Source organism: Oncorhynchus masou, chromosome 6 (genome assembly GCF_036934945.1).
Source record: "Oncorhynchus masou masou isolate Uvic2021 chromosome 6, UVic_Omas_1.1, whole genome shotgun sequence".
Classification (NCBI taxonomy): domain Eukaryota; kingdom Metazoa; phylum Chordata; class Actinopteri; order Salmoniformes; family Salmonidae; genus Oncorhynchus; species Oncorhynchus masou.
The window spans coordinates 71,235,837-71,263,376 of NC_088217.1; the positions used below are offsets into that span (position 1 = coordinate 71,235,837).

Below are 27,540 nucleotides of genomic sequence, written 5' to 3' on the forward strand. Positions count from 1 at the left end.
ACAGTTTGTCTTTCAATCAGTCACGTGGGTATAGCCAATGAGGAGATGGCACTTGGGTACCTGCTGCTATAAACCAATGAGGAGATGGGAGAGGCAGGACTTTCAGCGCGATCTATGTCAGAAATAGAAAAGTATAATCAAACTTTTTCTATTTTAGCCCTTGGCATCGCAGATGTTCGTTGGCGCGCGCACGAGCAGTGTGGGTGCAATAATTGAATATCATGGATTTCTACATTTATTTTCCGAAGCTCGCGTGTGCGGTCTGGTCAGCATGTGAGGTGTATAACTGGGGCCTTTGCTCTGTTGACCTTCACTATGAAGCTAATACATATAGATTAATCTGCCCTGGATTAAATGCACATTGGTGTCGAGGAGAAATGTATCACTGTGTGTGTGTGTGTGTGTGTGTGCGCTTGTGAATGGCATTATAATATAATTCATTAGTTGCTAATACACCTTGTACATTTGTCTAGGGTATTGGCCATCAACTTTTACTTCATTAAAAGTCTTTGTGAAATGTGAATTTATGTGCCCACATTAGTGTTTAACAAGTGCTGGCAACTCTGTGGTCCATACAAAGATTAAAAGATGGGTTTTATTTACGTTAAATATTAGTTTGTATTTGTGTTAGTTATTAGGTTTAACCAAAGCGGTGTAAGTTGAGTGTTAAAATGAATACATTAGGTTGCAACTGAAATATAGGTTTGTTAATAATGAAATATAACAGTTGGCGTTGAATCATATGTTTGGTTTCAACAAATGAAAAAAAAAGTTTCAATTGAGAACCTAACTCGTTTACTTGTAACTAGTTGAAGCAATTTTATTTTTATGTATTTTATGTTGAGAATAGTTGTAAAAAATTATATGCAGAACATCTCACATGGGTCGGGACCACTGTCCTCCATATTTCGTCCGAGAGCGCTCCCTCTTATCCTCATCCATCCAGCCCTGCACTTTTCCTTAGAATGGTATGCCCCGGCATGAGCCTATAGAGCCTGCTGATACATCTCCTCTACACCCTGTACGCTCATATTATTTTCCTCGGCACTCTGCAAAGCCTCGAATGTGGATTGTATGAAGCTGTAGGATACATCTCTAAAATGATGCTATGCACAGTATGTTCTATAACGTAGACTAGTCACGGTATACTTTTGAATTAGGCTACAGTTGTCTTGTGTCTGGCTACATTGGATTACCTGGAGCAGCTAGAATCATCCGTCGCGCCCTAATGGGCTTTGACTGTATCCTATTCACAGGGAGTGAGTATCAAAATGAGCGATGCTGAACGATTCGGATGAGTCGTTCTGGGGCAAGATGCGGACAGAATGGCTGGGGCAGTGCTTCGTAGGATGCTGAGGCTTTGTGATGGTGAGTTGCCGCCGACGGTTTGCCTCTTTGTTCATTTATAGGAACCATTCGAATGGACGTTCCATGCCTCGGGCAGAACCGTTTTCCACTGGCCTAGCTGCGATGATCATTGGTTCGATAGGGTTCGGGCGCTAATGTCAAATGACCGTTGCCGTTGCATTATTTGATCCTACGGAATGGTTGTTTACATCTAATTAATTAGGTCAGACCTCGACAAGTCCGACGGCACTATAGCATCAATGACATCATCATTTAATTTCTGCCATGTAAAGCTATGTCCATGACGTCCACAAAGCGCAATGTGTGCGAAGATTCCATTCCAGTCAATGGTGCTTCTTCTTCCTTTACATTACAATACAAAATGTGGTGTAGACGCTTTGGGTAGGCAACATAGCATCATCTATTATAAAGCGCAAACCAGGTAAATGCCACCGTCAAACAGCCAGTCGAAATAAACGTGTAGGCTAAGCCTATGGAGGTGTGAGTGAGTGACTGACTGGGGTTCTGCCCACCTCGATGCTGTGGAATAGCCCACTGAGCTAAAGCCTAGGCTATTAGCTCAGGGAACTAAGTCTTTAGGTCTCACTGGTGTGTTGTGGAAAGAAAAGCGTTCAGTTGTCATTGAGTTACAGGGTAAACACATTGAAGATCATACTACCTGCTCTCTCGCCTAACAGACAGGATACGACTGTCTGTGTATTATTATTCTAGTGAGGCAGTCAATCTGTCAACCCCACAGCCTTCATGCCGTGAGGGTTTCCTTAGCCTGTTGGTGGTGCACACTGGTTTGAATGATCCTAGAGGGAAAAACAAACAGACAACATCTTGAGCCTTGTCGACAACAATCTGGCGTCTGTGTCGCTCTTTTCATATTTCTCTCTCTTTCATCCGATCTCGCTCTCTCTTTCGATGTCTCTCCATATTTCTCATGTTTAGTGTAGATTCTGTCTCCTAGTGTAAACATCTGCCTTCCAGAGAAATCGCAGGCTTTGATAACACACAGACATGTTTCCTTTCTCACGCACACTGAAAGGTGTGTGTGTGTGTGTGTGTGTGTGTGTGTGTGAGTACATGGTGTTTGTCAGTGGTGGAGATAAAGAAGCATGTTGCCCATTGATTTTTATGGCAGCAGTGGAACAGCCATGCCCTGAAAACAAGCATGCCCTGATAACAACCATGCCGTGATAACAACCATGCCCTGACACTGATCCAATTGGAAAGCTGAACCACCCAGGTTCCACTTCATTATCCTGACCTCTGACCTGTTCCAACCCCTTCTCAGAACAGGCCAGGCAGCGTCAGTCAATGTAGACCTACATAGGAACAAGACACTGTGGCTAAGTGACCATCTACTTAGCTCTGTCTCTGTCCTCATCGTGACCCTTTATTGGCATCCTAACTGTCATGTGTTGTCATAACGACGAATGGAAGCATTGTTGTTTTAACAGCAAAAATAGGTCATTGAATTATCCCATGAATTCATCACTGTGTTGATTGAATTGCATGATAGATCCATTGATGAGGGAGTTCATGAAGACAATTGATTGACTCTTGACTCGTTGCTGTGATGTTATTTGACAGTGCTAGTTTAGAGGTCAGGGGTCATGAACGGGGTCAGATGAGCATGCAGCCTGAATTAAGGAACTGAAAAGCAAAAGTCCTTCCTCAACATGCGCGCGCGCGCGCGCACACACACACACACACACACACACACACACAAACACAGGAATGTCGTATTGCTTATCAGACATGTGTTTTGTTGTACATTCAGAAATCCTTTGTTTACTTATGTGAGTGACCTTTTTTTATTGTACACAGATTATGTAGATTATGGAATTCATTTTAATTATGCAGATGAGCGTAACTATGATGCTTTAATCCCTTCAATTATGATGATGGTTAAATAGTTATGTGTCTAATCCCATGTCCTGATGAGCTGCTGAGATATTTTTTTATATTACGTTGCGTTAAATGAAATAACTTAATTCAGAGAGGGGGAGAGAGATCTTGATTGCCTGCTATGTGTGGTTGAATGATGGCTAAGTGTCAGGCTTGCCAGTAGTTTAAGTGAATGACTTCCTCTCATTCTGTTCCCATCATCACCTCCGAATTCGAGGAACAAATCATTCATTTCGACCATTGCGAGGAGAGAAAAAAGAGAAAGGGAAAGGAAACACACATCTGAGAGTATAGAGGGATGAGGAGGTGGTGAGAAGAGATGAGGTGAATCGTTATGTGGCAAGATACACTTCCTGAATGAGCAAGAGCGGGATGTTTTTGGGATATTATCGAACTCCTTCCTCAGGGTGTACAGGGAGAGAGTGTGTAGGGGTTCAGTGAGGAGGGGGAGTGTTGTGAACACTGAGGGGGGCTTATACTGCAGGAGCATCTTAAAGACGGTGTGGAGACCGAGCCTTTGTTGGTCCCAGTTATGTAACAATGACAACGCTAAGTAAAGACTAATAACAGCGTTCACACTCAGAAGGAGCGAGGGTCATGGGGGAAGAAGAGCAGAGAGAACGTGGAGACGTGGTAGAGGAGAGAGATGGGGGATGCACATGTATGGAGGAGTGATGGCAGAAGACGCAATATAAAAGTCGTGGGATACAGAGAGAGTTGGAGAGAGTGAGTACGGGAGGTGAATTGAGGAGAGGTGAAGCGTGTATGCACGAGGGGTGTGAATGAGATGGATTGTAAATGACATTAATCCAGTCCTCTGCTGTCCTTCCCCCTGGCTACAGATACAGATAGCCGGTCCCAATCTCATTATCTGTCTACGTGCAGAACACACACACACACACCAAGATTAACACCAGATCAGATTGACCCAGACTGGGACTAACTGAATCGTCAGTATGAGGAGCATAAACCGTAACACGCTGAATTTACTTTTACAACTGCTTAAGGTCTAGCCTTTGTTTCTGGATCTCAATAATGTGTCCTAGTGAATAAATGTAATTAATAAATACAGGTGAATCGATTTCAATAAAGATTAGAAGAGTCAGTAGAGAGAGACTCTTTGTATGTGTAATAAACCACTGGCAAGTCACCTCTAGGTCCACACACAGAAGGAATTCGACTCCCTTAGATTCCCACTCGACTGCCTGGGTCTCTTTTGAGAGATGCGTAAAGTGGTCTGTTCAGTTCATTAACGACTCCAAAGGAACTCCATCCCAGAGAGTGTGTATGAGCTGCATCCTCCGCAGTCTGCTGGGGGAAACAATTGGTAGCATTCATGGCCATGTCTGCTGACACACAAAGCTCTCATAGATAAACCCATCGCTCTCTCTATCTGCCCCCGGATCCACCCCACCACCACCACCACCACCCCCTTTTATGGGCAGAATGAAGAGATTTCTAGTCCATCCAGTCTGATGGGCTAGCTGATCCATTGATGAGCGCCAATTGGGTTTACGTGACAGTTGCTGTCACTAGGCCATTATCTGCTATACCAGGCAGGATTTACTGAAGTAAGATCATTTTTATTTGCCCATTATGTGCCACTGACTGTCTAACCAGGTGATCCCCAGGCCAGCAACACACCCTCCTCTAGCCAGGTCCATAACACTGCCTGGGTCTCCATGGGAGAAGCTCTGCCTGGGTCTCCATGGAGAAGCTCTGCCTGGGTCTCCTTGGAGAAGCTCTGCCTGGGTCTCCATGGAGCAGCTCTGCCTGGGTCTCCATGGAAAAGCTCTGCCTGGGTCTCCATGGAGAAGCTCTGCCTGGGCCCCTGTATCACAACCAGAACCAGAGGAGGTAGAGGACAAATAATAGTCTAACACCAGGTCTCCTCTCTCTGGTAGGATTTGACAAAGCCCCCTCAAGGGTTTCTCATTGTCCCTATGGTGCCCCAACACAGCATCCTGGCTCTCAACGGGACCGTGTGGGGGAAACACGTGAGACTGTTGACATACACACCGATGATCTGCCTGCCACCACAGCTGTCCTAGTTACCACGGTGACACAGCCTGTCATGTTTCCACTGCGACCACAGCCAGTCAGACATCAGTGATGGATATTGATCAACATGCGAGGCAGCTTTAGAGGTTCAGGGTTGAAATGAACAGCTATATTGATTGTTAACTGCCACTGTTATCACGCTAAACCCTTGTGTCCATTCCACGAGTTCTAGTTCTTCATTGGAAAGTGGCTCTGATAGGACTGTGTGATCTAATTCTGTGACCGGGTGAGCTCGGGTCTGTCACACACCTCACGGAATTCTCACAGAAGTTTATTGACCTTCCTTCAGTTACGTGGGCATCATACTTTCATCCTAGCCTGGCTGGTCCCTGATCTGTTTGTGTTCTTGCCAACTCCTTTTGCTGTCATTGTCAAGCCAAACATGTTTGGCATAACAATTCCATAAAGAGTTGGCAAGAGAGCAGAAACAGATCTGGGACAAGCCAGGCTACATTGATTTCAAATCGTTCTACATAACCTTGTGTTTCTGCACTAAGTGTTTATTTGGGTTTTGGGGAGAGAACAGATAATAGATAAGACTGGCGAACCCAAAGATATCTGCAACAACCGATAGGGGAAGGAAGACTGGAGGAACTGAGGAAACGAGAGAGAGAGAGAATGGAATGGTGCAATCTTGCTTGATCAGACTACTGATTATGAAGTTGATGGAGGAGATAAGAAGCAAAAAAGGAAAGGGACTGGCAACAAAGCCACCATTTTGTATCTGTGGGATTGGACATGAAAATATAATTACTCCCAATAGAATAAATACAACTTCAAAATATATATTTCCTGAAAAAATGGGTGCGCTTGCTTCATTGTATTTAAAAAAAAAAGCACACTAATTGTCCTCCTAGCTCCAAAACAGTGAGAGAACATCTGGGGAACCCTTTGAAGACATTTAGTAGCAGCGACAGACCAGATCCCACAGCAGCAGTAACACAGTGGGAAAACATCTGTTGAAGTCTATGAAGACATTTAGTAGCAACGAGAGACCAGAAGCCCACAGCAGCAGTAACACAGTGGGAAAACATCTGTTGAAGTCTATGACGACATTTAGTAGCAACGACAGACCAGAAGCCCACAGCAGCAGTAACACAGTGGGAAAACATCTGTTGACGTCTATGAAGACATTTCGTAGCAGCAACAGACCAGATCCCACAGCAGCAGTAACACAGTGGGAAAACATCTGTTGAAGTCTATGAAGACATTTAGTAGCAACGAGAGACCAGATCCCACAGCAGCAGTAACACAGTGGGAAAACATCTGTTGAAGTCTATGAAGACATTTAGTAGCAACGAGAGACCAGAAGCCCACAGCAGCAGTAACACAGTGGGAAAACATCTGTTGAAGTCTATGAAGACATTTAGTAGCAACGACAGACCAGAAGCCCACAGCAGCAGTAACACAGTGGGAAAACATCTGTTGACGTCTATGAAGACATTTCGTAGCAGCAACAGACCAGATCCCACAGCAGCAGTAACACAGTGAGTAATGCGTTATGAAGTGGTTATGTCAGCAAACACTGCGGAATGGGGAGCCCATTGGCAGATCTGTCCTATCTTTCATCTTGCTTTCTTTCTTTTTCTTGTTCTCTTTTTTCACTCTTATTCAACCCTTTCTTCTGTGTAGTCTCAGGTCTCCTTCATGTAATTCACTTCCTGCTCTCACCCCATGTTCCTTTTCAACATATCCCTTTGAGATTGGGAAATGCGACAAAGGTGTTGGATTCGGGGTCAACTTTGAACATTGAGATACTAAAGACATGATAGATCAGAAGCATAGTATCGAAAGGAGTGAAAGAGACTGGCTTTTAATGTCAAAAGTGACTGGTTCTCTGTATAAAGACAGAGGGCTTTGGAATGTGTTGGGTGGACGGGAAGAAGTCACAGGATTGTTATAGGGGAAACGGATGGACATCTGTGGATTAGGCAAAGGAGGGGTTGAGGTCAGGAGGTCAGGTCAGATCCCCTGATGGGAGAAATTATGGTTCACTATCCTATTACCCTCTTCATGTGGAACCATAAGATGTAAGGATTGGAAAGGAGGAGTGCCTAAATTGGAGTTTATTAGAGGTAGACCGATTATGATTTTTCAACGCCAATACCGATAATTGGAGGACCAAAAAAAGCCGATACAGATTACTCGGTCGATTTATTTTTATATATAAATATATATATAAAAATGCAGGTTTAAAAATATGTACTTCAATTGATTTTAAGAAGGGCAAAAGATGTTTATGGTTAGGTATATTCGTACAACAATTGTGCTTTTTTCGCAAATGCGCCTTGGTTAAATCATCACCCGTTTGGCAAAGTAGGCTGTGATTCGATAAATTAATAGGCACCGCATTGATTATATGCAATGCAGAACAAGCTAGTTAACCTAGTAATATCATCAACTATGTGTAGTTAACTGGTGATTATGTGAAGATTGATTGTTTTTTATAAGATAAGTTTAATGCTAGCTAGCAACTTACCTTGGCTTCTTGCTGCACTCAAGTAACAGGTGGTCAGCTTGCCACGCAGTTTCCTCGTGGAATGCAATGTAAGCGGCCATAAAATGCCGATTACCGATTGTTATGAAAACTTGAAATTGGCCCTAATTAATCGGCTATGCCGATTTAATTGGTCGACCTCTAGAGTATATACTGTATACTGGTAGTGGTGGGAACATGGCTTTGTCTGAATACAGCTGTTCCAACCCTTTGGGAAGAATTCAACTTGGTTCAGCTTCTCTACTGTTCGTGAGTTATTTACTCTGAAAAATAAGAACCTAACAGTTGTCAGATACATCTTTCATAGTTTCAAGATTGTATGTGTAGTCGTACATATGAGAGTTATACTATATGGCTCCCGAGTGGCGCAACGCTCTAAGGCACTGCATCTCAGTGCAAGAGGCGTCACTACAGTCCCTGGTTCAAATCCAGGCTGTATCACACCCGGGTGTGATTGGGAGTCCCATGGGGCGGTGCACAATTGGCCCAGTGCCTCCCGGTTTTGGTCGTTATTGTAAATTTGAATTTGTTCTTAAACTGACTTGCCTAGTTAAATAAAGGTTACTTATGGTTGGCATTGGAAGCCAAGCTTGTGCTGGGTAACACGTGTTACAGCTATTGCTGATGCCCACTCACTACAGTGGGATGATCATACAAGGTGACATCCCTGCACATGTCCACTGGTGTTCTTCTCACGACACTGTCACTGTGACACAGAGGAGGGTAAAACCAAGAGGGAATGAGAGAGGGCGAGAAGGGAGCTGAGAAACAGACTGTCATCTGTAGTGACACATTTGTTTGTATTGAGAAGAACATTGCGATGACAAAATAGGTTAGTGCAATCTGCTAATGGAGTAATGGAGGCAGCCACACACACAACCCCCCCCCCCCCCACACACACACACACATTCTCACACACCAAGGTACATACTGTCCTTAAACATATATCAAAGGTCTCTGTGGAGCCGTAGGAGGATGAGTATTATATTATGTGAGCGTTCCAAATGGCACTCTATTCCCTATTTAGTGCACTGGGCTCAGGTCAAAAGTAGTGCAGTATATAGGGAATAGAGTGCCATTTGGGATGCAACCGATGTCTTGCTGATTGTGTGTGTGGAGACTGGAGCGGGTCCAGTTCCTGTATGGTGGGTTGTGGGTAGTCACCAGTCAGCATGGTTACATCACCTCCAGACTGCACTGCAAGGCTGTAGCACGACAACAGCTTGCAGGAAGAGGCTTGAGTGGGCTGTGTGTGTGTGGGGGGGTGGTACACGCTTTGGCTAGGCGTCAGTCACGACGACTGTGGCGCAGACGCAGAAATACAGTCACCCACATACACTATTCAGTGCTGATCATTGTGTCTAATGAGATTGACGTGAGACTGACGTAAGAGTTCTCAGCCACATTGTTAGTCAGCCCTCTCTTCTTGAAGGCTTTGATGACATTTCTACAGAAGCACTGACATTTCCATCCTTAAACAAACAGTCAGTCACTACACTGTGGTGCCACACATAACTATGACATGTCAGCTAAGAGCAACTCTCTGAGAGTTTATATATAGATTGGTCCTGTTAATGAATGAGGCGTATGAGTGTTGCAGACACACACACATGCGCACACACACACATATTCATCTCCATGTTGCTAAGAGCTGAGGCACTCAGCAAGATGATCTGGGGCTGACTAAAGCCTTGGCTTTTCCTGTCCCTCCTAGCCCCTCTCTCTCCTCTTTCCCCTCTCTTCCCCACCCCACTAGAGTCAATCAGAAATGGCAGGGCTATTGTACTGAGAGATACCACACCTTTCACGGTCATCCCTCTGTACACACACACATATTTATATACACTGCTCAGAAAAATAAAGGGAACACTAAAATAACACATCCTAGATCTGAATGAATGAAAAATTCTTATTAAATACTTTTTCTTTACATAGTTGAATATGCTGACAACAAAATCACACAACAATTATCAATGGAAATCAAATTTATCAACCCATGGAGGTCTGGATTTGGAGTCGCACTCAAAATTAAGTGGAAAACCACACTACAGGCTGATCCAACTTTGATGTAATGTCCTTAAAACATTACATCAAAGTCAAAATGAGGCTCAGTAGTGTGTGTGGCCTCCACGTGCCTGTATGACCTCCCTACAATGCCTGGGCATGCTCCTGATGAGGTGGCGGATGGTCTCCTGAGGGATCTCCTCCCAGACCTGGACTAAAGCATCCGCCAACTCCTGGACAGTCTGTGGTGCAACGTGGCTTTGGTGGATGGAGCGAGACATGATGTCCCAGATGTGCTCAATTGGATTCAGGTCTGGGGAACGGGCGGGCCAGTCCATAGCATCAATGCCTTCCTCTTGCAGGAACTGCTGACACACTCCAGCCACATGAGGTCTAGCATTGTCTTGCATTAGGAGGAACCCAGGGCAAACCGCACCAGCATATGGTCTCACAAGGGGTCTGAGGATCTCATCTCGGTACCTAATGGCAGTCAGGCTACCTCTGGCGAGCACATGGAGGGCTGTGCGGCCCCCCAAAGAAATGCCACCCCATACCATGACTGACCCACCGCCAAACAGGTCATGCTGGAGGATGTTGCAGGCAGCAGAACGTTCTCCACGGCGTATCCAGACTCTGTCACGTCTGTCACGTGCTCAGTGTGAACCTGCTTTCATCTGTGAAGAGCACAGGGCGCCAGTGGCGAATTTGCCAATCTTGGTGTTCTTTGGCAAATGCCAAACGTCCTGCACGGTGTTGGGCTGTAAGCACAACCCCCACCTGTGGACGTCGGGCCCTCATACCACCCTCATGGAGTCTGTTTCTGACCATTTGAGCAGACACATGCACGTTTGTGGCCTGCTGGAGGTCATTTTGCAGGACTCTGGCAGTGCTCCTTCTGCTCCTCCTTGCACAAAGGCGGAGGTAGCGGTCCAAATGATAGTCCCACTAAGCACTAACCAGATGGGATGGCGTATCGCTGCAGAATGCTGTGTCTATGCTGTGTCTAAGTGTGCCTTGAATTCTAAATAAATCACAGACAGTGTCACCAGTATTGCACACCATCACACCTCCTCCTCGATGCTTCACGGTGGGAACTACACATGCGGAGATCATCCGTTCACCGACTTTGCGTCTCACAAAAACACAGCGGTAGGAACCAAATATCTACATTTGGACTCCAGACCAAAGGACAGATTTCCACCAGTCTAATGTCTATTGCTCGTGTTTCTTTGCCGAAACAAGTTTTCTTTTTATTGGTGTTCTTTAGTAGTGGTTTCTTTGCAGCAATTCGACCATGAAGTCTTCTCTGAACAGTTGATGTTGAGATGTGTCTGTTACTTTAACTCTGTGAAGCATTTATTTGGGCTGCAATTTCTGAGGCTGGTAAATCTAATGAACTTATCCTCTGCAGCAGAGGTAACTCTGGGTCCTCATAAGAGCCAGTTTCTTCATAGAGCTTGATGGTTTTTGTGACTGTATATCTGGTTTTTGCGTCGGAATGCCTATCTTCTGTACACCACCCCTAATTTGTCACAACACAAATGATTGGCTCAAACACATTAAGAAGGAAATAAATTCATGTTAATTGCAATTCATTCCAGGTGACTACCTCATGAAGCTGGTTGAGAGAATGCCACGAGTGTGCAAAGCTGTCATCAAGGCAAAGGTTGGCTACTTTGAAGAATCTCAAATCTAAAAATGCATTTTGATTTGTTTAACACTTTTTTTGTTATTACATGATTCCATGTGTGTTATTTCATAGTTTTCATGTCTTCACTATTATTCTACAATGTAGAAAATAGTAAACACTAAACTAAAACCCTGGAATGAAGAGAGAGAGGGAGAGAGAGAGATGTTTGACCAGAAGGAGATGTCCAGCTGGGTGTGTTTGTATATGTACACTACCATTCAAAAGTTTGGCGTCACTTAGAAATGTCCTTGTTTTTTTAAAGAAAAGCACAAAAAAATGTCCATTAAAATAACATCAAATTGATCCGTGTCTGTGTTCTTTTGCCTATTTTAAGCTTTTCTTTTTATTGGCCAGCCTGAGATATGGGTTTTTCTTATGCAACTCTGCCTAGAAGACCAGCCTTCCAGAGTCGCCGATTCACTGTTGACGTTGTGACTGGTGTTTTGCGGGTACTATTTAATGAAGCTGCCAGTTGAGGACTTGTGAGGCGTCTTTCTCAAACTAGACACTAATGTACTTGTCCTCTTGCTCAGTTGTGCACCGGGGCCTCCCACTCTTTCTATTCTGGTTAGACACCGTTTGCGCTGTTCTGTGAAGGGAGTAGTACACAGCATTGTACGAGATCTCGCATGGAAAAGCCTTCATTTCTCAGAACAAGAATAGACTGATGCGTTTCAGAAGAAAGTTCTTTGTTTCTGGCCATTTTGAGCCTGTAATCGAACCCACAAATGCTGATGCTCCAGATACTCAACTAGTCTAAAGGCCAGTTTTATTGCTTCTTCAATCAGAAAAACAGTATTCAGCTGTACCAACATAATTGAAAAAAGGTTTTCTAACGATTAATTAGCCTTTTAAAATTATAAACTTGGATTAGCGAACACAACGTGCCATTGGAACATAGGAGTGATGGTTGTGGATATTGGGCCTCTGTACACCTATGTAGATATTCCATTTAAAAAATCTGCCGTTTCCAGCTACAATAGTCATTTACAACATTAACAATGTCTACACTGTATTTCTGATCAATTTGATGTTATTTTAATGGACAAAAAATGTGCTTTTCTTTCAAAAACAGGGACATTTCTAAGTGACCCCAAACTTTTGAACGGTAGTGTATATATGTTAACATACACACCCAGCTGCACCTCTCCCTCTGGTTAAACCTGCTCTCTCTCAATTCAGTTCAGTACAATTTATGAAAACTAAAATGAGCTTTTTGGTCTTAATTTAAGATTAGGGTTAGCAGTGTGATTTGGGTTAAGTTTAACATGTCATAACTTTGTGGCTTTGCCCGCTAGTGACCACACTGCAGAGCTGCCTCTGCATTATGAAAAACGCTGCAGAAAATAGTGGAATAGGAGTAACAAATGCATCAAAATGTATTTATATAGTGCCTTTTGAACATTCAATTGGGAGTAGAAGTGGGAGGCAGGTACAGTATAATGTTGTAAACATGCCTTTTTTCACATCTGCTTATGTCGTTTTCCTATGACAAGGTTGACCTGTAAAGCCCACAGTCCATTCAGTGAAGTCTCTCATTTGTCCACACCAGCAGACACCATATAAAGGGGCGTCATAGCAGCTATATTAATGCTGTCTGTTAACATATGGTTGAGTAGATTTTGAGCATCTGTCAGATGAGATGATGTCAGCAAGTACAGCTGTCTGCTATGATATTCTTAGATTCTGAGTTTGTCCTGAACCCGGGACCTGACCAGGAAAAACGCCAGTTACTAGATTGATTCTGTTCTAAAAAGATATGATGTGGAAAGCCATTCAATGAGTGTGTTTGCAAGTGTCCAGACAATCACCAGTGTATGGACGCTCCAAATGGATCTTAAAATGTCTGGGACTAAATTTAGGATCTAACGCTATTCTACTTGTCCACACTTTCACACCGCTCTAGTGTTGCCATTTTATCTCTCACACCACTTGTCCCTTCCCACCCTGTCTTTTTCTGTTCTGTGCTTTCCTCCCTGTCCTTGGATCTGCCTGCGCAAACACTGTAAAGACCAAATCACACGAGAAGTTATAAAAAAAATTATGCGCATGCTCACGCTGGAATGAGAATTCATGTGAGGGAACGAGAGAGCAGACGAGCTGCGGACGTCAACTGCGTCACATTGGCAACGTGATATATGTCATTCTAATGTCATTTCTTGGCAGTACCGTTAGGCTATCACCGTTGTAGCTTACAGCCGATTTGATTAATAAAGTTCAAAGTATATGGTTAGTAAGTGCCTTGGTTCAAATTAATCAAAAGTTGGTGTCAGGATGGAGTGGGTCGTTTGTAGAAAAATAATTAAGAGTAATTGTCATGATCTTCCCTATGCTAAGTAGACAAAATATGTAGTTTTAAAAGGTATTGGTCTGAAAGCTAAGGTTTATCAATATCAGTGAAACAATTACAGTCTACCTGTGTTGATTTCGACCATAGCTAGGCAGGCTACGGCTGGATAACTTGAGGACCTCGTATTTCAAAAGGGAATACTGCTATATAGAAAGAACGAGAATTGGCTAGCTAGTTTAAATGCTACAACTCTCCTCACGTTCGTGAGCTAGCATAACAACTGTTTAGCCCAGGTGCGGTGGCTCCGTAGGACATATAAATTGATTCACAACAATAACTTCCAGGGGCTAGCCTACACAGAGAACATAACAAAAATAACTATTTGCAATGGGTTGTCATGACAATTACGTTAGCATACGCTACGCAGTGTTTGTGAATTGACGCTCCCTTTTCTCGCACACCAATTTCACGCCGTTGACGGACATCTCCCCGTGTGATTTGGGCTCACACTGTCACACGCACTCTAGTCTTGTCACAACTAGCTGAATGTGGGGCAAAGGAAACCAGCAAGGCCACTATGTGTGTTCTGTATCTTGAGTCATTGTTTTACATCTGACATGAGGGGTGACTTGCCAATGCGAGAGAGCTTAAAGGCTGTGAACCAGGAGAGGAGGGAGATACCAACTGAGAGGAACAGCCAGACTGGCACTGATTGGCTCTCTGACTGTTGCTATGGTGGTTTAGGCAGCTCTCCCATTGGTCAGACAAGCAACTTGGACCAGGACATGCTCGGAATCCAAACATCCTCTTGTCGTCATGACGACAGACAGGAAGTGGGAAGTTGTTATTGTGGAAGATTGCCAAGCTTGTTCTCAACTGAACTGTGTTTTTCAACAGATGATCTCTTGTGAACATAGAAACTCTCTATTCTAACCCTGGATCTGCTTCAAGAACAGCTTAGTGGCGCTCCATTCCGCTCTCGGGTGTTCAGCAGAGATGGAGTAATCCGCACGGAAAGATGATTATTATAACATGTTTGGATGAGAGAGCAGCTAGGGGTTGGATGAGAGAGCAGCTAGGGGCTAGATGTGGTTTTATGGGTTTGGAAGGATTTAGACGGTGTCAGAAGAAGACCGAAATATCCTATTGTCCCTTGTCCACTTCCATCTAAAATAGCAATCCTACTGGACATGTTTCTTAATGTAATAACGTATTAGCTAATCATGTAGGTATACACCTACCCCATACATGGAGTCCTGTCCAATCGTTTTAGCGCAGTACATGTTGGCGTAGTGCAAAAGACAAGGCCTCCAACCCAATTCTATTTTTATCCATACCTCAGGGAGGATTTCATGAATCCCAGTTGATACCGTAGAGTCAGCCAGGGATCAGATTTTCACTAGGTTCTCCTCTGAGCTCTCCATTACCCCTCCTATTCCATCCTTAGAGGACGGTATAAAGGCTGTATCCTACAGAGACCTATTGCAGCTTCAGTTCATTCATATCAATATGTTTACTCTCCCTTCAGGTGGATGATGCATCACTTCAGACACACAGTTTTATGCTGGGCCATTGATCAGTCCTGACACGGGCACTGAGCCACACAGAGAAACACACACACACCTGGCTTTCTGGTTGATGCATATGCAGAGGCCTTGGTAAATGCTGACATGCTGAAACTTTCTACCCAAGCAGCACCTTCACTTCTATGATGTTAAATGGTGTGAAACCTGTTTGCAGTAACCCCATAGCTGTCAGAGCCACACCTTCTGGGAGAGAAATAATGAAACCTGCCATGGGAAAGGGAGAGAAAAGGAGACGAAAGGGGAGGGGAGAGGAAAGAAAGGAATGAGGGAGAGGAAAGGAAGGAAGGAGAAAGGGGAGGAGAGAGGAAGGAAGGAGAGAGAAAGGGGAGGCGAGAGAGGAAAGGAAGGAAGGACAGAGAAAAGGTAGGAGAGAGAGAGAGTGACGCAAGAATGGGTGGGGTGATGTTCATATGAGGTGAGGATAAGCGATAGCGAGGCGTCGGGGAGGTAAAGTGATGCATGCTGGGAACAATATGGAGCTCATGAATATCTCAACAGCTCCAGTGAGAGTCAGACCAGCTCACTAACACATACTGGGCTCCTTATGTAACCCAACATCTGACCCAGAAACCTCCTTGCACGGAAGGCTAGAGAGACGGGGAGAGAGAGAACAAAGGAGGAGGAGTGGGAAAGAGGGGAACGAGGTCGTTGGGTGAGAGCTTTAGCGAAGCATATGTCAGTGTCTTTGTGTGGGAGAGAGTCCGTCACTGTTCAAATAGAAGGACACGTGTAGAACAATCAGACTGTGTTTCTGAGGTTTGTTCCAACGTGTTGAGAGATGGTATTCACACTGAAATGCCTGATCGAAACACGACGGAGTCTGTCCTCTGTAATTCTTGATCACTGCTCTACTTACACACTGTGTGTGTGGAGGTTTTTGCAACAGCTATAGTAAATGCAAACATGTCTAACGTTGACCGCTCTCTCTCTCTCTAACTCTCTCTTTCGCTTTCTTTCTTTCACTCTCTTTCTTTCACTCTCGCTCTCTCTTTCACTCTCTCTCTCTCTCTTACTACAGGTGGATTCTTGTGGATGGGAAATGCTCCCTGATCTTCCCTGCCCTCCTCCTCCCTCTCCTGAACACCCCAATCCCTCCATCTCTCGTTCTCACTTTCACCATCACTCCATCACTCTCTGGTCACAATGACGTCCACGCTGCAAACGCTGGCGCTCAAGCTGGCCCCGCCCCCTCAGGACCTAAACCCTGAGCGGTTGGACGGCTGCGAGGAGACAGGCCGGCACTACAAAGTGGTTCCCTCCGTCGTGTGCTCCATGTGTTGCCTCTTCGGCATCATCTACTGCTTCTTCGGTGAGCAAAAGGGATTCTTTGTAGCAATTGTAAGGTCATAGCTCCTTCCTCCTTGGAAACACTGAGGGGTAATTCACTAGTCTCAATGGTAATGTTCATCTGTCACAGCAGCAGAACCTCTCTGACACTATGATTTAACAGTTATTACAGGTGATGCACGGTGATGAGATTATGTGAGCAACACTGAGCTGATATTCTGGAGAATTTAGCCGCTCCGGGGTTATTCATAGGATATACATCTCTCTGTCTCTCTCTCTCACCTGTCTCTCTCTCTTCCCCATCTAAAAATGTCACTCTCGCGTTCTGAATCCAATTTAATTGAATAAACTATTGACTTGGTACATTTATGTACATTGCCAAGGTAAACATATAACAGAGATGGTCAAACAAGTCAATCTCAAGAACGCAGAATTATATGGAACACCAATATAGTGGACCTCTATGTTCAAGACCAACTCTCTGTCTTTCTCTCTCCTCAGGGTACCGTTGTTTCAAGGCGGTGATGTTCCTGACGGGCCTGATGTTTGGCTCCATCGTCATCTTCATGTTGTGTTATAAGGAGCGCGTCCTGGACACCCAGCTCAGTGTTGAGGCCTCTGTGGGCATCGGCCTGGGCATCGGCACCCTCTGCGGCCTGGTCACTATGCTGGTTCGCTCCGTGGGTCTCTTCATGGTGGGTCTCCTCCTGGGCCTCTTGGTGGCTGTGGCTACACTTGTGGGTATGGAGGAGCTGTCCAACAGCCCCCCGAGGTCGGTCTGGGTCCCCCTGGGGGTGCTGCTCGGCCTGGGCATGCTGTTCGCCGTTCTCACCCTCCAATGGCAGCGTTTCTTCACCACCGTGTCCACGGCCGTGTTCGGGGCGGCGGTGATCACCGTTGCGCTGGACTACTTTGTGGAGCTGTTTGCCCTGGTGCTGTACCTGTATGAGAGGGTGAAAGCGGCGCCCAGAGGGAGACCCGTCTGTTGGATCACCTGGGTGGTGCTGGGGGTGTGGCCTGTTCTGACACTCCTGGGGGTGCTAATACAGTGGAAGGTGACAGCAGAGGGATACTCCCACACCAAGGGTGAGTCTGAGATTCTGGGTTCTGACGTCAATGCTGAAGTTTGTGCGAGAGAGGTGCTTGAAAGGGGGTGCTTGTCCAACTGAATGTATTCAACTGAAATGTGTCTTCCGCATTTAACCCAAGCCCTCTGAATCAAAGAGGTGCCTTAATCGACATCCTCGTCTTCGGCGCCCGGGCAACAGCCTTGCTCATTGGAAGACGTTGTCAGCTCGGGGATTTGATCCAGCAACCTTCCGGTTACTGGCCCAACGCTCTAACCACCAGGCTACCTGCCGCCCGAATGTAAACAAAGATTAAGAGTGAGAAACAAAGATTAAGAGTGAGAAACAAAGATTAAGAGTGAGAAAAAAAGAGAAAAAAAGAGGGAGGGGTAGAGACAAAGAGCAGGTAGCTTTAGAGAAAGAGAGAGAGTGAAGCAGATTATTGCTGGGTGAACTCCCTGGCTGCCAGATGGTGCCTGGCTCTGCTTGTCTAGTCTAAATAAAAAGATGAACACAATCAGAACACAATCATGTGGAGCAGGGCAACTGTCAAAGGGCGCGTTGGGTAGTTCTTGTGTGCGTGTTTTAAAACATCTGTTGCTAGCTGCGCAATGTCGGTGTGTGTGTGTGTATCTGAACCCGGTCTTCCATCTCCCTCTCAGTGATAATCAGTCGTCAGCAGCGGCGGGTCCAGCTGATGCGCATCCGTCAGAAGGAGGAGCGGAGGGACCGCAGCAGGAAGAGGAAGAATAAGCAACAGAGAGACTCCACCCACAGCTCTCACGCTCCCAAACCCCTGCACCCCGAGCCCGCCTATCGCAGGAAACCCAACCCTATACGACGCTTTGACGGGGACGTCCTATCGCCTGTGAGTGTGCAAGTGTGCTCTCTCTCTCTCACTCTCTCTCTCGTTGCCTTTCGCTTCCACTGTCCATTCTCCTCATCTCTTCTTACTCAGTGTCTTCATCAGCATTCGTCAAAAAACACAGTCTCTCTTTTTCCTCTCTCTTGCTGTCTCTCTCTCTCACTTTATCTCTCACTCTTTCTCTCTCTCTACAGAGTTACATCCAGAGTTTCCGGGACAGGCAGGTTGAGGCCAGGCCGTATCCTGGAGGGGGCAGACTGGTGGGGGGAGGAGTTGCTCACACCAATGTGGATGTGGACTATGACTGTGGCTCCACCACGCCCCTCACTGCGGCTGCAGGCCCCTTACTACGAGTCTGAACACTCCCCTAACCACTGGTCCAGCCACACCCCCAATCATCTGGCAGCCACATCACACCCCCAAAAGGTGTGACCACACCCACAACCCACCTGTGCTGCAGTATGGATCTGACCACACCCCTAAATGGTGTGACCACACCCGCAAAGGCCTGTATTGCAGTATAGGTCTGACTGACCACTCCCCCACCACAATGCTGGAGCCAATCAGAGTATGTGAATAGTGAAGGCCTGAACTCCTTTTTCTGTTTCACACACACCAGCCACATGCATGAAAATACTGTACACACATCCACAAACACCGCAGTGGAACTGGACCTGGTGAACAGAGAGAGAAATACAGGGCCTCCAACGGGATGGATAGATGTTACCTGAGTCTTCTCTCTCTCCATCCAGCCTCCAGCCAGTCTCCATCGTGACACAGTTTAAAGAAGCATGGCTCAGGTTTCAAACGAGGCATCGTTTTACCACGGACACCGGAATACAATCCTCTCTCTTCAGGATTTTGAAAGATTCAACTTAAAGTCTGTCTATTACTCTGCAGTCTTAATTCCTCAAATCATTCTCTGTCGTCAACAGGCAGTTCCTTTGTACTGCATTTCTACGGTTCCAGCCTTCTATGGAGTTGGGACCTTCTGATGAGAACTGACTAGTCATAAACACCCCTGCTCTGTGCCATGCCAGCCCAACAACAGATCACCTCCTGGGAAGGAGAAGAATATATGTCTTTTAAGAGGAAGCATTATGCATTCTTGGTGCTGGACGATATCCTTCTTTGGAAAGCAGTTTGAAATCCCCCTTCTTTAAATGAAGTTGGGAGATCCGGTTGATTTACGGGTGCCTTGTGACTGCCCTTACTTGGACTGTACCACTCAGCAGTGAGATAGTGGTTATTGGCAGTGGTCACTGACTGAGAGATGTGAGAGACTATATGATAACGTGCTATATTATTATAGTGACAGACAACAAAGTTGTTGCGATAGGAATGAGGGTAGGCCTATGTCTAGCAGAGGAGCAACAGTGACCCAATCAGGGAGCAAGCAAGGAAACAGTGGATGGTGATTGGTCTAACCTGCCCTGGGCTCTACCAAAAGGAACCCTACATGAAGTCAGCACAGGGTCAACAAGAGGTCAATAAAGAGTTCAAAACAGAAAGGGGTCAGAATAAACGATCGACCAATACGACGAGAGTATTGACCACTCCCCCTCCACTCTACAGAGAGGACCATTTAGGTCACAGAGGATCGTCCTACATATAGATAGACCCCTACATAATGTGCATTGGCTTTTCAATATGGGTCCTAACATTCTGTCTATCGTGTATCAGTAAATGACATCTATGGTTTATTATTGTCTTTGACTCAGACTGTGAAAGGGACTGTGAGTGTGAATCACATGATAAAATAATACAGGCGTGATGTTATTGCTATTATTATTATGATTATGATTGCCCCATTGGGCTGTGGGTCGGGACAGGGTATGAGAATCAAAGTTCTTTTCCCAGAATCTTCCAGGGGAAATCTACCTGGCTGCATGACTCAGTGTTTCCTTCCTGTTCCTGTTCCTGTCCCCCTCTCTTATCTGTCTCCCGTGGCTTTGTCCTCCTCACCTCACCAGACAGTGGTTCCTATCCCCTCTAGCCTGGTCAGCCCACATCTAACAACCACGTGCATAGTTTGTTAAACACTTCTCAAGAATAGCTTCTTAATAATGCATTATAAGCAAATGTATAATGCCTTATGAGCTGTGTATAGTTCACTATAATGCATAGAGATTAAATTGATATTCATGAGCACTTATTATGCGCTTATTTTACATTATGAAGAGCATATTCATAGGAAGTGTTAGCAAATTAGCCTGAGTGCCAGTCTTGTTAAAGCCATCATTTCAACTCCTTGCCGTGACAATGAGTTGGTATGGTAGCACAAACAGATCTGGTACCAGGCTATTACAGACTTGTCCATACAGCACAAACAGATGTGTAATTCCCCACTACTTCTCATTCTTCTGATCTTCTGTTTTGTACATAAACAACACTGTATTTTTACCATTTATCTGTATTTCTTGCTTTATTTGATTGTTTATTTGTTCTTATGGATTTATTTTAGGATATTTCATTTTATTTATATGAAATGAACCTTTTATTTAACTAGGCAAGTCACTTAAGAACAAATTCTTATTTACAATGACGGCCTACTGTGGAACAGTGGGTTAAACGCCTTGTTCAGGGGCAGAACAACACATTTTTACCTTGTCAGCTCGGGGATTCGATCCAGCAACCTTTCGGTTACTAGTCCAACGCTCGAACCACTAGGCTACCTGCCGCCCAAATAACATGTCCTTTCTGAAGTACTGTATGTAGATTTATTTATCAGGTAATTTATTGACATTATGTTATTGACATCTTTTGACTTCAAGAGTGCAGCCTCGTAAATGTAGGCCGGTGATATTCCATGTTTCTTATTACAAATATAATTATTAATACTATTATTATTATTATTATTATTAAAGCATGTGTTTTTATGGGCCTGTATATGATAAACAAAGTGATTCTTCAATGTCTTTGGCTGTTAATTCAAAACGCACGCACACACCCACACTGAGAACATGATAGACTGGTACAGAGACTGGCAGGCTGGTGACCGTGTGTCGCTGTTTGTTGTGTTTGTTAACCAACCTATAGACCCACCATTCAGAACAGCATAAGCGATTGTCAGCCTCACTCTCATTCCACGTTCCCCCTTTTCCATCTTTCATTTAGTCTCCCCTTCTCACCTGTTTCACCCCCGTCTCCCGTCTCCTTTTCCCTAGACACATCTCTCCCTTCTCACCCCTCTCCTCTGTCTCTCTGTCCATTGAGAACCCTCCTCATACTAACGTCAGCTTTGTGATAGAACGTACAGTTTCATATATAGTCATAAAGAAAGGCAAACGGTGCACATAGCTGTAGTAGGAAATTACAAACAGGTCGGCTCGTACTTGAAGTCACCCAGCCTTTTGACTATTCCATTGGAGCGAGTGACCTTTGTGTCTTTTAAAGACTTAACGTCTTTGAAATAAGAACAACTAACGGGTCACCAGGGTGAGTTGATAAAGTCCTTTTCGTTTTTATTTAGTCTTTTTGTCTTCCCTCAGTCTTCATCTTCTCTTCTGTTTGTCTGTTACATGATATCCTGCTGGTGCTGTGTTGACTCAGAGACCACCTATAGGGGGAGACACAGAAGACATTTACTGTAACGGGAGGAGGAGAAAGCGGGGGTGGTGTGTATTAGAAGTGAAATAACAAGCCTATTATACTATTGGGAACGATACAGGTGTGAAGTAAAGTTGCAATGTGTGTTGGTAGGTAAGTATGGCTTGTGAGAACTTGACTCAGGTGGAAGGAAAACATTTGGTGGATTGTATTGTTGTCAGCGAGGGGAGAGGAATTTGAGATATTCTCTCAAATACAAGTCTGTGGGTGTGTTTGTAAACTATCTCTGGTTCACTCTACAAACAGAGGGGTATCTCTATGTCAGGGGGGTGTGTGTGTGCTTGCGTGCGTGTGTGTTACCTCTCCGTCACGGGTCTCGATGGTCTTGATAAGGACACTTTTCTTTGAGTGTGACTCAGCAACGCGGTGATGATGCTCTGGACTCGTTTCTATCCAGACAGACAACCGTGGAATTAATACTCATCATCTTTTACATCTCATCTCTCACCTTTTTTGAACATCTCTGTTCACCTTCTTAATGTCGTGTCACCCTTTAAAATCTATTCATGAATGGCTCTATTTATGCGTCAGCAGTGAGGGGTCAAGTGAGGATCATTTGAAGTTCAAGCCTGTCACTTTTGATTTACGGTGAGGTAAACAGCACTGCAAAAGATTTAACTACTTATATCTATTGTGCCCTCTTGTGGCTCGATGCTGTAACTCATCTTATTTTGCAGCAGCGTTTGACAAAATAGAGCGTATGTGCGCGTGCGTTTGTGTGTTATTCTTACCACGGAAAGTCATGGTGGAATAGTTCTGTATGGGCAGGGAAATCCTACAGGCGGAGAGAAAAGGGGATGTCCGTTTTTAGCAGTGATACCAAATACCATCATCATACAAGATTATTCATCACCTCTCTGCCCTCAACCCTCTCCTCCTTTCTCCTCACTCTATTCCTTCAGCCCCCTGCCATTGCCTTCTCTTTCTTCCCACTCTCCTGCCCTCTATCTCTCCAGCCCTCCTCTATCTCTCCATTTCTCCTGCCCTCCTCTCCATCTCTCCTGCCCTTCTCTATCCCTTCCTCTCTCTTTCCCCTGCTTATCTCTCTCCTGCCTCCCTCCTCCTGCTTCTCTGTCACCTCCCTCCACTCCTCCTCCCCCATTTAACTTGCTCTCTTCTCCTCCTTCCTCTCTCTCATCTCCTCTTCTCCCTCCTCATACCTGCTCTCCTCTCCCTCCAGCAGTTTCCTGTAGGTTGCTATCTCTACGTCCAGGGCCATCTTGACATTGAGCAGGTCCTGGTACTCTCTCAGGTGCCTGGCCATCTCATCCTTCATGTTGGCGATCTCAGCCTCCAGACGGGAGATGGTGTCCTGGAACCCGCCGGCCTCCCGCCCGTTGCGCTCCTCCATCTCTCTCATCTGCCTCATCAGAGACTCGTTCTGCAGGGAGGGGGTTGGGGGGGTTGGAGGAGGAGCGAGGGGAGAGAAATTAGAGAACGAGATTGACATGTTTCTTGGAAGTGAACTTGCAGACCAGGGAAGGAACAAATGAAGAAAATGAGAAGGAGAGGAATGAAAGCGTGGTGGTATGAGTTATAGAAGTACAGAAGGATATGGGGAGGAATAAATGGTGTCGTGAGAAGTATTCAGACTGAGAGACTTACGGTGCCTTTAAGTGAGTCAATCTCACAGGTGTAGGACTGGAGTTGGTGTCTGAACTCCATGGTCTCCATCTTGGCCTCCTTCAGAGCCTCATTGTTCTTGTTCACCGCCTGGTTCAGGTCTGTCACCTATAGGTCAGCAGGGGTCAGAGGTCAACAGGAAGTACAGGAATCACTTTGTCTGACATCACAATAACGGCACCCCCCAGAGTGCCAGAGAAATGCTCTAGTAAATCGAAGAATTTGACTGATCTGATCTCTCTCTCTTTCTCTCTCGTTCTATATCTCTCTCTCACTCTCTCTCGCTTTCTCTCTTGTTCTCTCTCGTTCTCTATCTCTCCCTCTCTCTCTCTGTCTCTCTTTCTCTCACTCTTGTTCTCTATCTCTCTCTCTTCCCTCTCCCCCTCTCTCTGTCTCTCTCTCTCTTGTTCTCTATCTCTCTCTCTCCCCCTTCCCCCCTCTCTCTGTCTCATTCCTCAACCCCCCCCCCACCCCATCACCTTAGACTTGTACCACTCCTCGGCCTCTGAGATGTTTTTGGCGGCGATGCCCTCGTACTGAGCCCTGATGTCCCTGAGGGCAGCTGTCAGGTCCGGCTTGGACATGTCCATCTGGATCTGCACCTGGGTCTCCTGCATCTGGGACTGCATCTCACGGATCTCCTGCAAGTGAGGTGGGGAGGGAGGGGGAGGTCAATAGGTTTAAAGTGGTAGAAGGTAGAGGAGGATGAGAAGGAGGAGGAGAGAGAGTGGGAGAAGTCAATAAGTTAAGATTTCTACAGCTTTCTCTTCTCCATTGTCTGTTATGGAGCATACACACACACAAATAGTGTTTGTGTGTGTGTGTGTCTTTGTTCATTCCTACCACAGAGAGACAGACAGATGGAATGACCAATGACTGGATACATTGACAGATAGACAGACAGACCAACTGTAATAACACATAGCACATTAAAATACACAGACTGAGTAACGTACCTCCTCGTGAATCTTCTTGAGGAAGGCGATCTCCTCCTGTAGCGTCTCGATGCGTCTCTCCAAGTCTAGACGGGCCAGAGTGGCAGCATCAACATCCTAGAACAGACAGACGTTAGATTAGATTCATTCAACCGACATCTCACTGGGCAAAAACTGATTGAACCAACATTGTTTCCACGTCATTTCAACCCCCAAAATAAGTATGATGACGTTAAATCAACGTGGAAAACTAAGGGCATTTCGTCTTTTTTTTCACCCAACTTTTAACCTAAATCCAATGGTATGGGGATTTTTGTTGTTGTTGTTGATTTAACGTTAAATTCACATTAGCTGACAACTCAACAAAAAAAAACCTGCCGTTGAACTGACTGACGTCGGTGCCCAGCTGTGTGGCAGTTCAAACGACTATCCAGTCTACATTCAGATTAAAAGCAGGGAAAATACTAGTGGTGAGACATGAACATGTTCTCATATTCATAATCTGTGTTGATTTAATAGTGTTGGACTCACAGCTCTGAAAGCAGCCAGGTTGTTCTCTGCGTCCTCCCTCTGAAGGATCTCTTCCTGCAGTCTGGATACACAGTCGGACAAAGAGATGGAGCGAGACCCGATCACAATTGTGTCTTTTACATGTCCGCCCACACCTTTTATCAAACATTTTTTGTTTAACCTTTATTTAACTAGGCAAGTCACCCGTCTAATAACAAGTGATTTGTCACCCAGGAATTGTTTGATAGGGACTTTACGACTGCTGTGTGGATCTAATGTGCAGATGTGATCTTAATCCAATCCCAGGTCCCATTTTGAATACCAGCTCTAGATGTCACAGGGGGCCGTACAGACAGCTAGAGAGATCTGGATTATATCTGTCTGAATACAGATGTTTTCATTCCTGGCCTTTTATAGAGTGGGACCGCGGCGCCAGTAAGCGACGGTAAGGACATGCCTCTGTAAGGGCTAGAGGCTTAGGCCATGCCCTAATGTGAGAAGGAGGCTGGCTTTAGTCTTTCAGAAGGAGGTTGGGTCTAGTCCTTCAGGGGTTAGGTGGAGGACGGATCTTGTTGACTTCCACTGGAGTTGGAACAAGACTCTCCCTCTCTGCACTTGTGTGCCTCTTTCTTTCTTCTCCCGTCTTTATTCATCACTAGTGCTCCTCTCCTATTTCACGGGTTGAATGAGAACGACATGCACTGCGTATTTAATGTCATCTAAGCCTACACTTCAACAGCAGAGGAGGCATGCCGATCTCGCAGCTATGCAAATGGCAGTAAGACTATCACACACTTGAAGAACCTGAAGCAGAAGCACTTCCTATTTTACCTACAGTAAGAATCCAAATACACAACGTCTCCAACAGCACCTCACAGTCAGTCCACTTGTAGTGAGTGATATGACCAAGTTTAAAAATACTTGCCGTGACCACAACAAACAAACCAGATAAACCACAACAGAGAGGCGCTGACTGAAATCCCCGGGGACTGTATGCATGAACCAGCCGTGACATCAGTGCTGCTTTTGGTGGCTGAAATGTCACGCTTACATTACACTAGGATCTTCACTTCTAGAGTTCTCCTCTCTCTAATCTTACCCATGATCCTCTCCTTCCTCCACTTATCCACCAATCAGAAACTACACCCCTGCAGTCTTACTGAGCAATTCATCAATCAATCAAATGTATTTATAAAGTCCTATTTACATCAGCAGTTTAACAGTAACTTCTAGTTACCATGTTTCTACCCAACTCTTCCTCCTTCTCCTCCTACCTCCTCCTTCTCTTCCTCTCCCCCCTCATCCTGCTCCTCTCTTGCTCCCCTCTTTCCTACCTGAGTTTGAGTTTGTCCAAGTCTTCGCCCAGGTTGTCCCTCTCCACCTCGACGCGGCTCCTCTGATTGGTCAAGGCCTCCACCTGGCGACGCAGGTCCCTCATCTCCTCTTCGTACAGGTCGGCGATGCGTGTGGGTTCACGCCCCCGCAGCCTCTCAATCTCCACCACCAATGTAGCGTTCTGCTGCTCCAGGAAGCGAACTTTCTCGATGTAGCTGGCGAAGCGGTCGTTCAGGTGCTGCAGCTCGACCTTCTCGTTGGTGCGCGTGTGGAGGAACTCCTGGTTCAGCGCGTCGGCCAGGCTGAAGTCCAGCGTCTCCCCCATCCCCGCGTAGGACCGCGAACCGTGGGCGGTCGATGACATCACAGGTCCGCCAAAGTGAGACGAGGTGCGGTAGCCTGAGTAAGAGGGCGAGGCGGAGGTCTTGGTGACTTCGTAGACCCGGGAGGAGATGTGGCCGGAGCCGCCATGTCCGAGTCCGAGCCCTCCGCCCGAGCCCCGGCTGCTGTAGAGGGAATGGGACATGGCAGGGCTGTATCCTGCGCCAAAGGTGCGGCGGTAGGAGGAGGAGCCAGACTGGGCCGACTGAGCAGAAGAGCGGTAGGAGCTCATGGTGGAGTGCAGAAGGGTCTGGGCTGGAGCAGGAGAATGTTCTGGGCTGGAGCAGGAGAAGGGTCTTGGCTAGAGCAGGAGAATGTTCTGGGCTGGAGCAGGAGAAGGGTCTTGGCTGGAGCAGGAGAAGGGTCTTGGCTGGAGCAGGAGAAGGGTCTGGGCTGGAGCAAGAAAAGGGTCTGGGCTGGAACAGGAGAAGGGTCTGGGCTGGAACAGGAGAAGGGTCTGGGCTGGCAGCTGGAGTGGACTGGAGCAGGGAGGCTGACTGAGGGACACACAGGACTCACTCTGGCTATTTGTA

General features: G+C 45.8%; 2 protein-coding genes across 5 annotated transcripts; one reads left to right on the plus strand and one right to left on the minus strand.

Moving 5' to 3' along the window:
* The first annotated feature begins 939 nt into the window (after positions 1-939).
* On the plus strand, positions 940-21,528 carry LOC135542560 (transmembrane protein 198-B-like). Of its 4 annotated transcripts, XM_064969626.1 has the most exons (6): positions 940-1,368; positions 11,431-11,495; positions 16,414-16,704; positions 17,184-17,768; positions 18,412-18,617; positions 18,809-21,528. In XM_064969626.1, the coding sequence occupies exons 3-6, from the start codon at positions 16,539-16,541 to the stop codon at positions 18,971-18,973; spliced, it is 1,122 nt and encodes a 373-aa protein (XP_064825698.1). In that variant the 5' UTR covers positions 940-1,368; positions 11,431-11,495; positions 16,414-16,538; the 3' UTR covers positions 18,974-21,528. The 4 variants fall into 4 exon arrangements, with proteins under 4 accessions (XP_064825698.1, XP_064825696.1, XP_064825697.1 ...); XM_064969624.1 differs by lacking the exon at positions 11,431-11,495; XM_064969625.1 differs by lacking the exon at positions 940-1,368 and having other exon boundaries at positions 10,752-11,495.
* Positions 21,529-22,053: 525 nt separating this feature from the next.
* LOC135542559 (desmin-like) lies at positions 22,054-27,534 on the minus strand. The gene is made up of 9 exons (XM_064969622.1): positions 26,626-27,534; positions 25,313-25,373; positions 24,803-24,898; positions 24,326-24,487; positions 23,829-23,954; positions 23,384-23,604; positions 22,955-22,998; positions 22,524-22,612; positions 22,054-22,173 (listed from the first exon to the last, which is right to left on the minus strand). The coding sequence occupies exons 1-9, from the start codon at positions 27,237-27,239 to the stop codon at positions 22,132-22,134; spliced, it is 1,455 nt and encodes a 484-aa protein (XP_064825694.1). The 5' UTR covers positions 27,240-27,534; the 3' UTR covers positions 22,054-22,131.
* Between the last annotated feature and the right edge of the window lie 6 nt (positions 27,535-27,540).

Excerpts from the sequence above, each read along its gene's own strand:
- LOC135542560 (XM_064969626.1), top strand. The coding sequence starts at position 16,539 with ATGACGTCCACGCTGCAAACGCTGGCGCTCAAGCTGGCCCCGCCCCCT. Across the intron at positions 17,769-18,411 it reads GGGATACTCCCACACCAAGG|TGATAATCAGTCGTCAGCAG; the intron begins GTGAGTCTGAGA and ends TCTCCCTCTCAG. Across the intron at positions 18,618-18,808 it reads ACGGGGACGTCCTATCGCCT|AGTTACATCCAGAGTTTCCG; the intron begins GTGAGTGTGCAA and ends CTCTCTCTACAG.
- LOC135542559 (XM_064969622.1), bottom strand. The coding sequence starts at position 27,239 with ATGAGCTCCTACCGCTCTTCTGCTCAGTCGGCCCAGTCTGGCTCCTCC. Across the intron at positions 22,999-23,383 it reads CTGGAGGGAGAGGAGAGCAG|GATTTCCCTGCCCATACAGA; the intron begins GTATGAGGAGGG and ends CTCCGCCTGTAG. Across the intron at positions 22,613-22,954 it reads TTCCACCATGACTTTCCGTG|AAACGAGTCCAGAGCATCAT; the intron begins GTAAGAATAACA and ends CTGTCTGGATAG.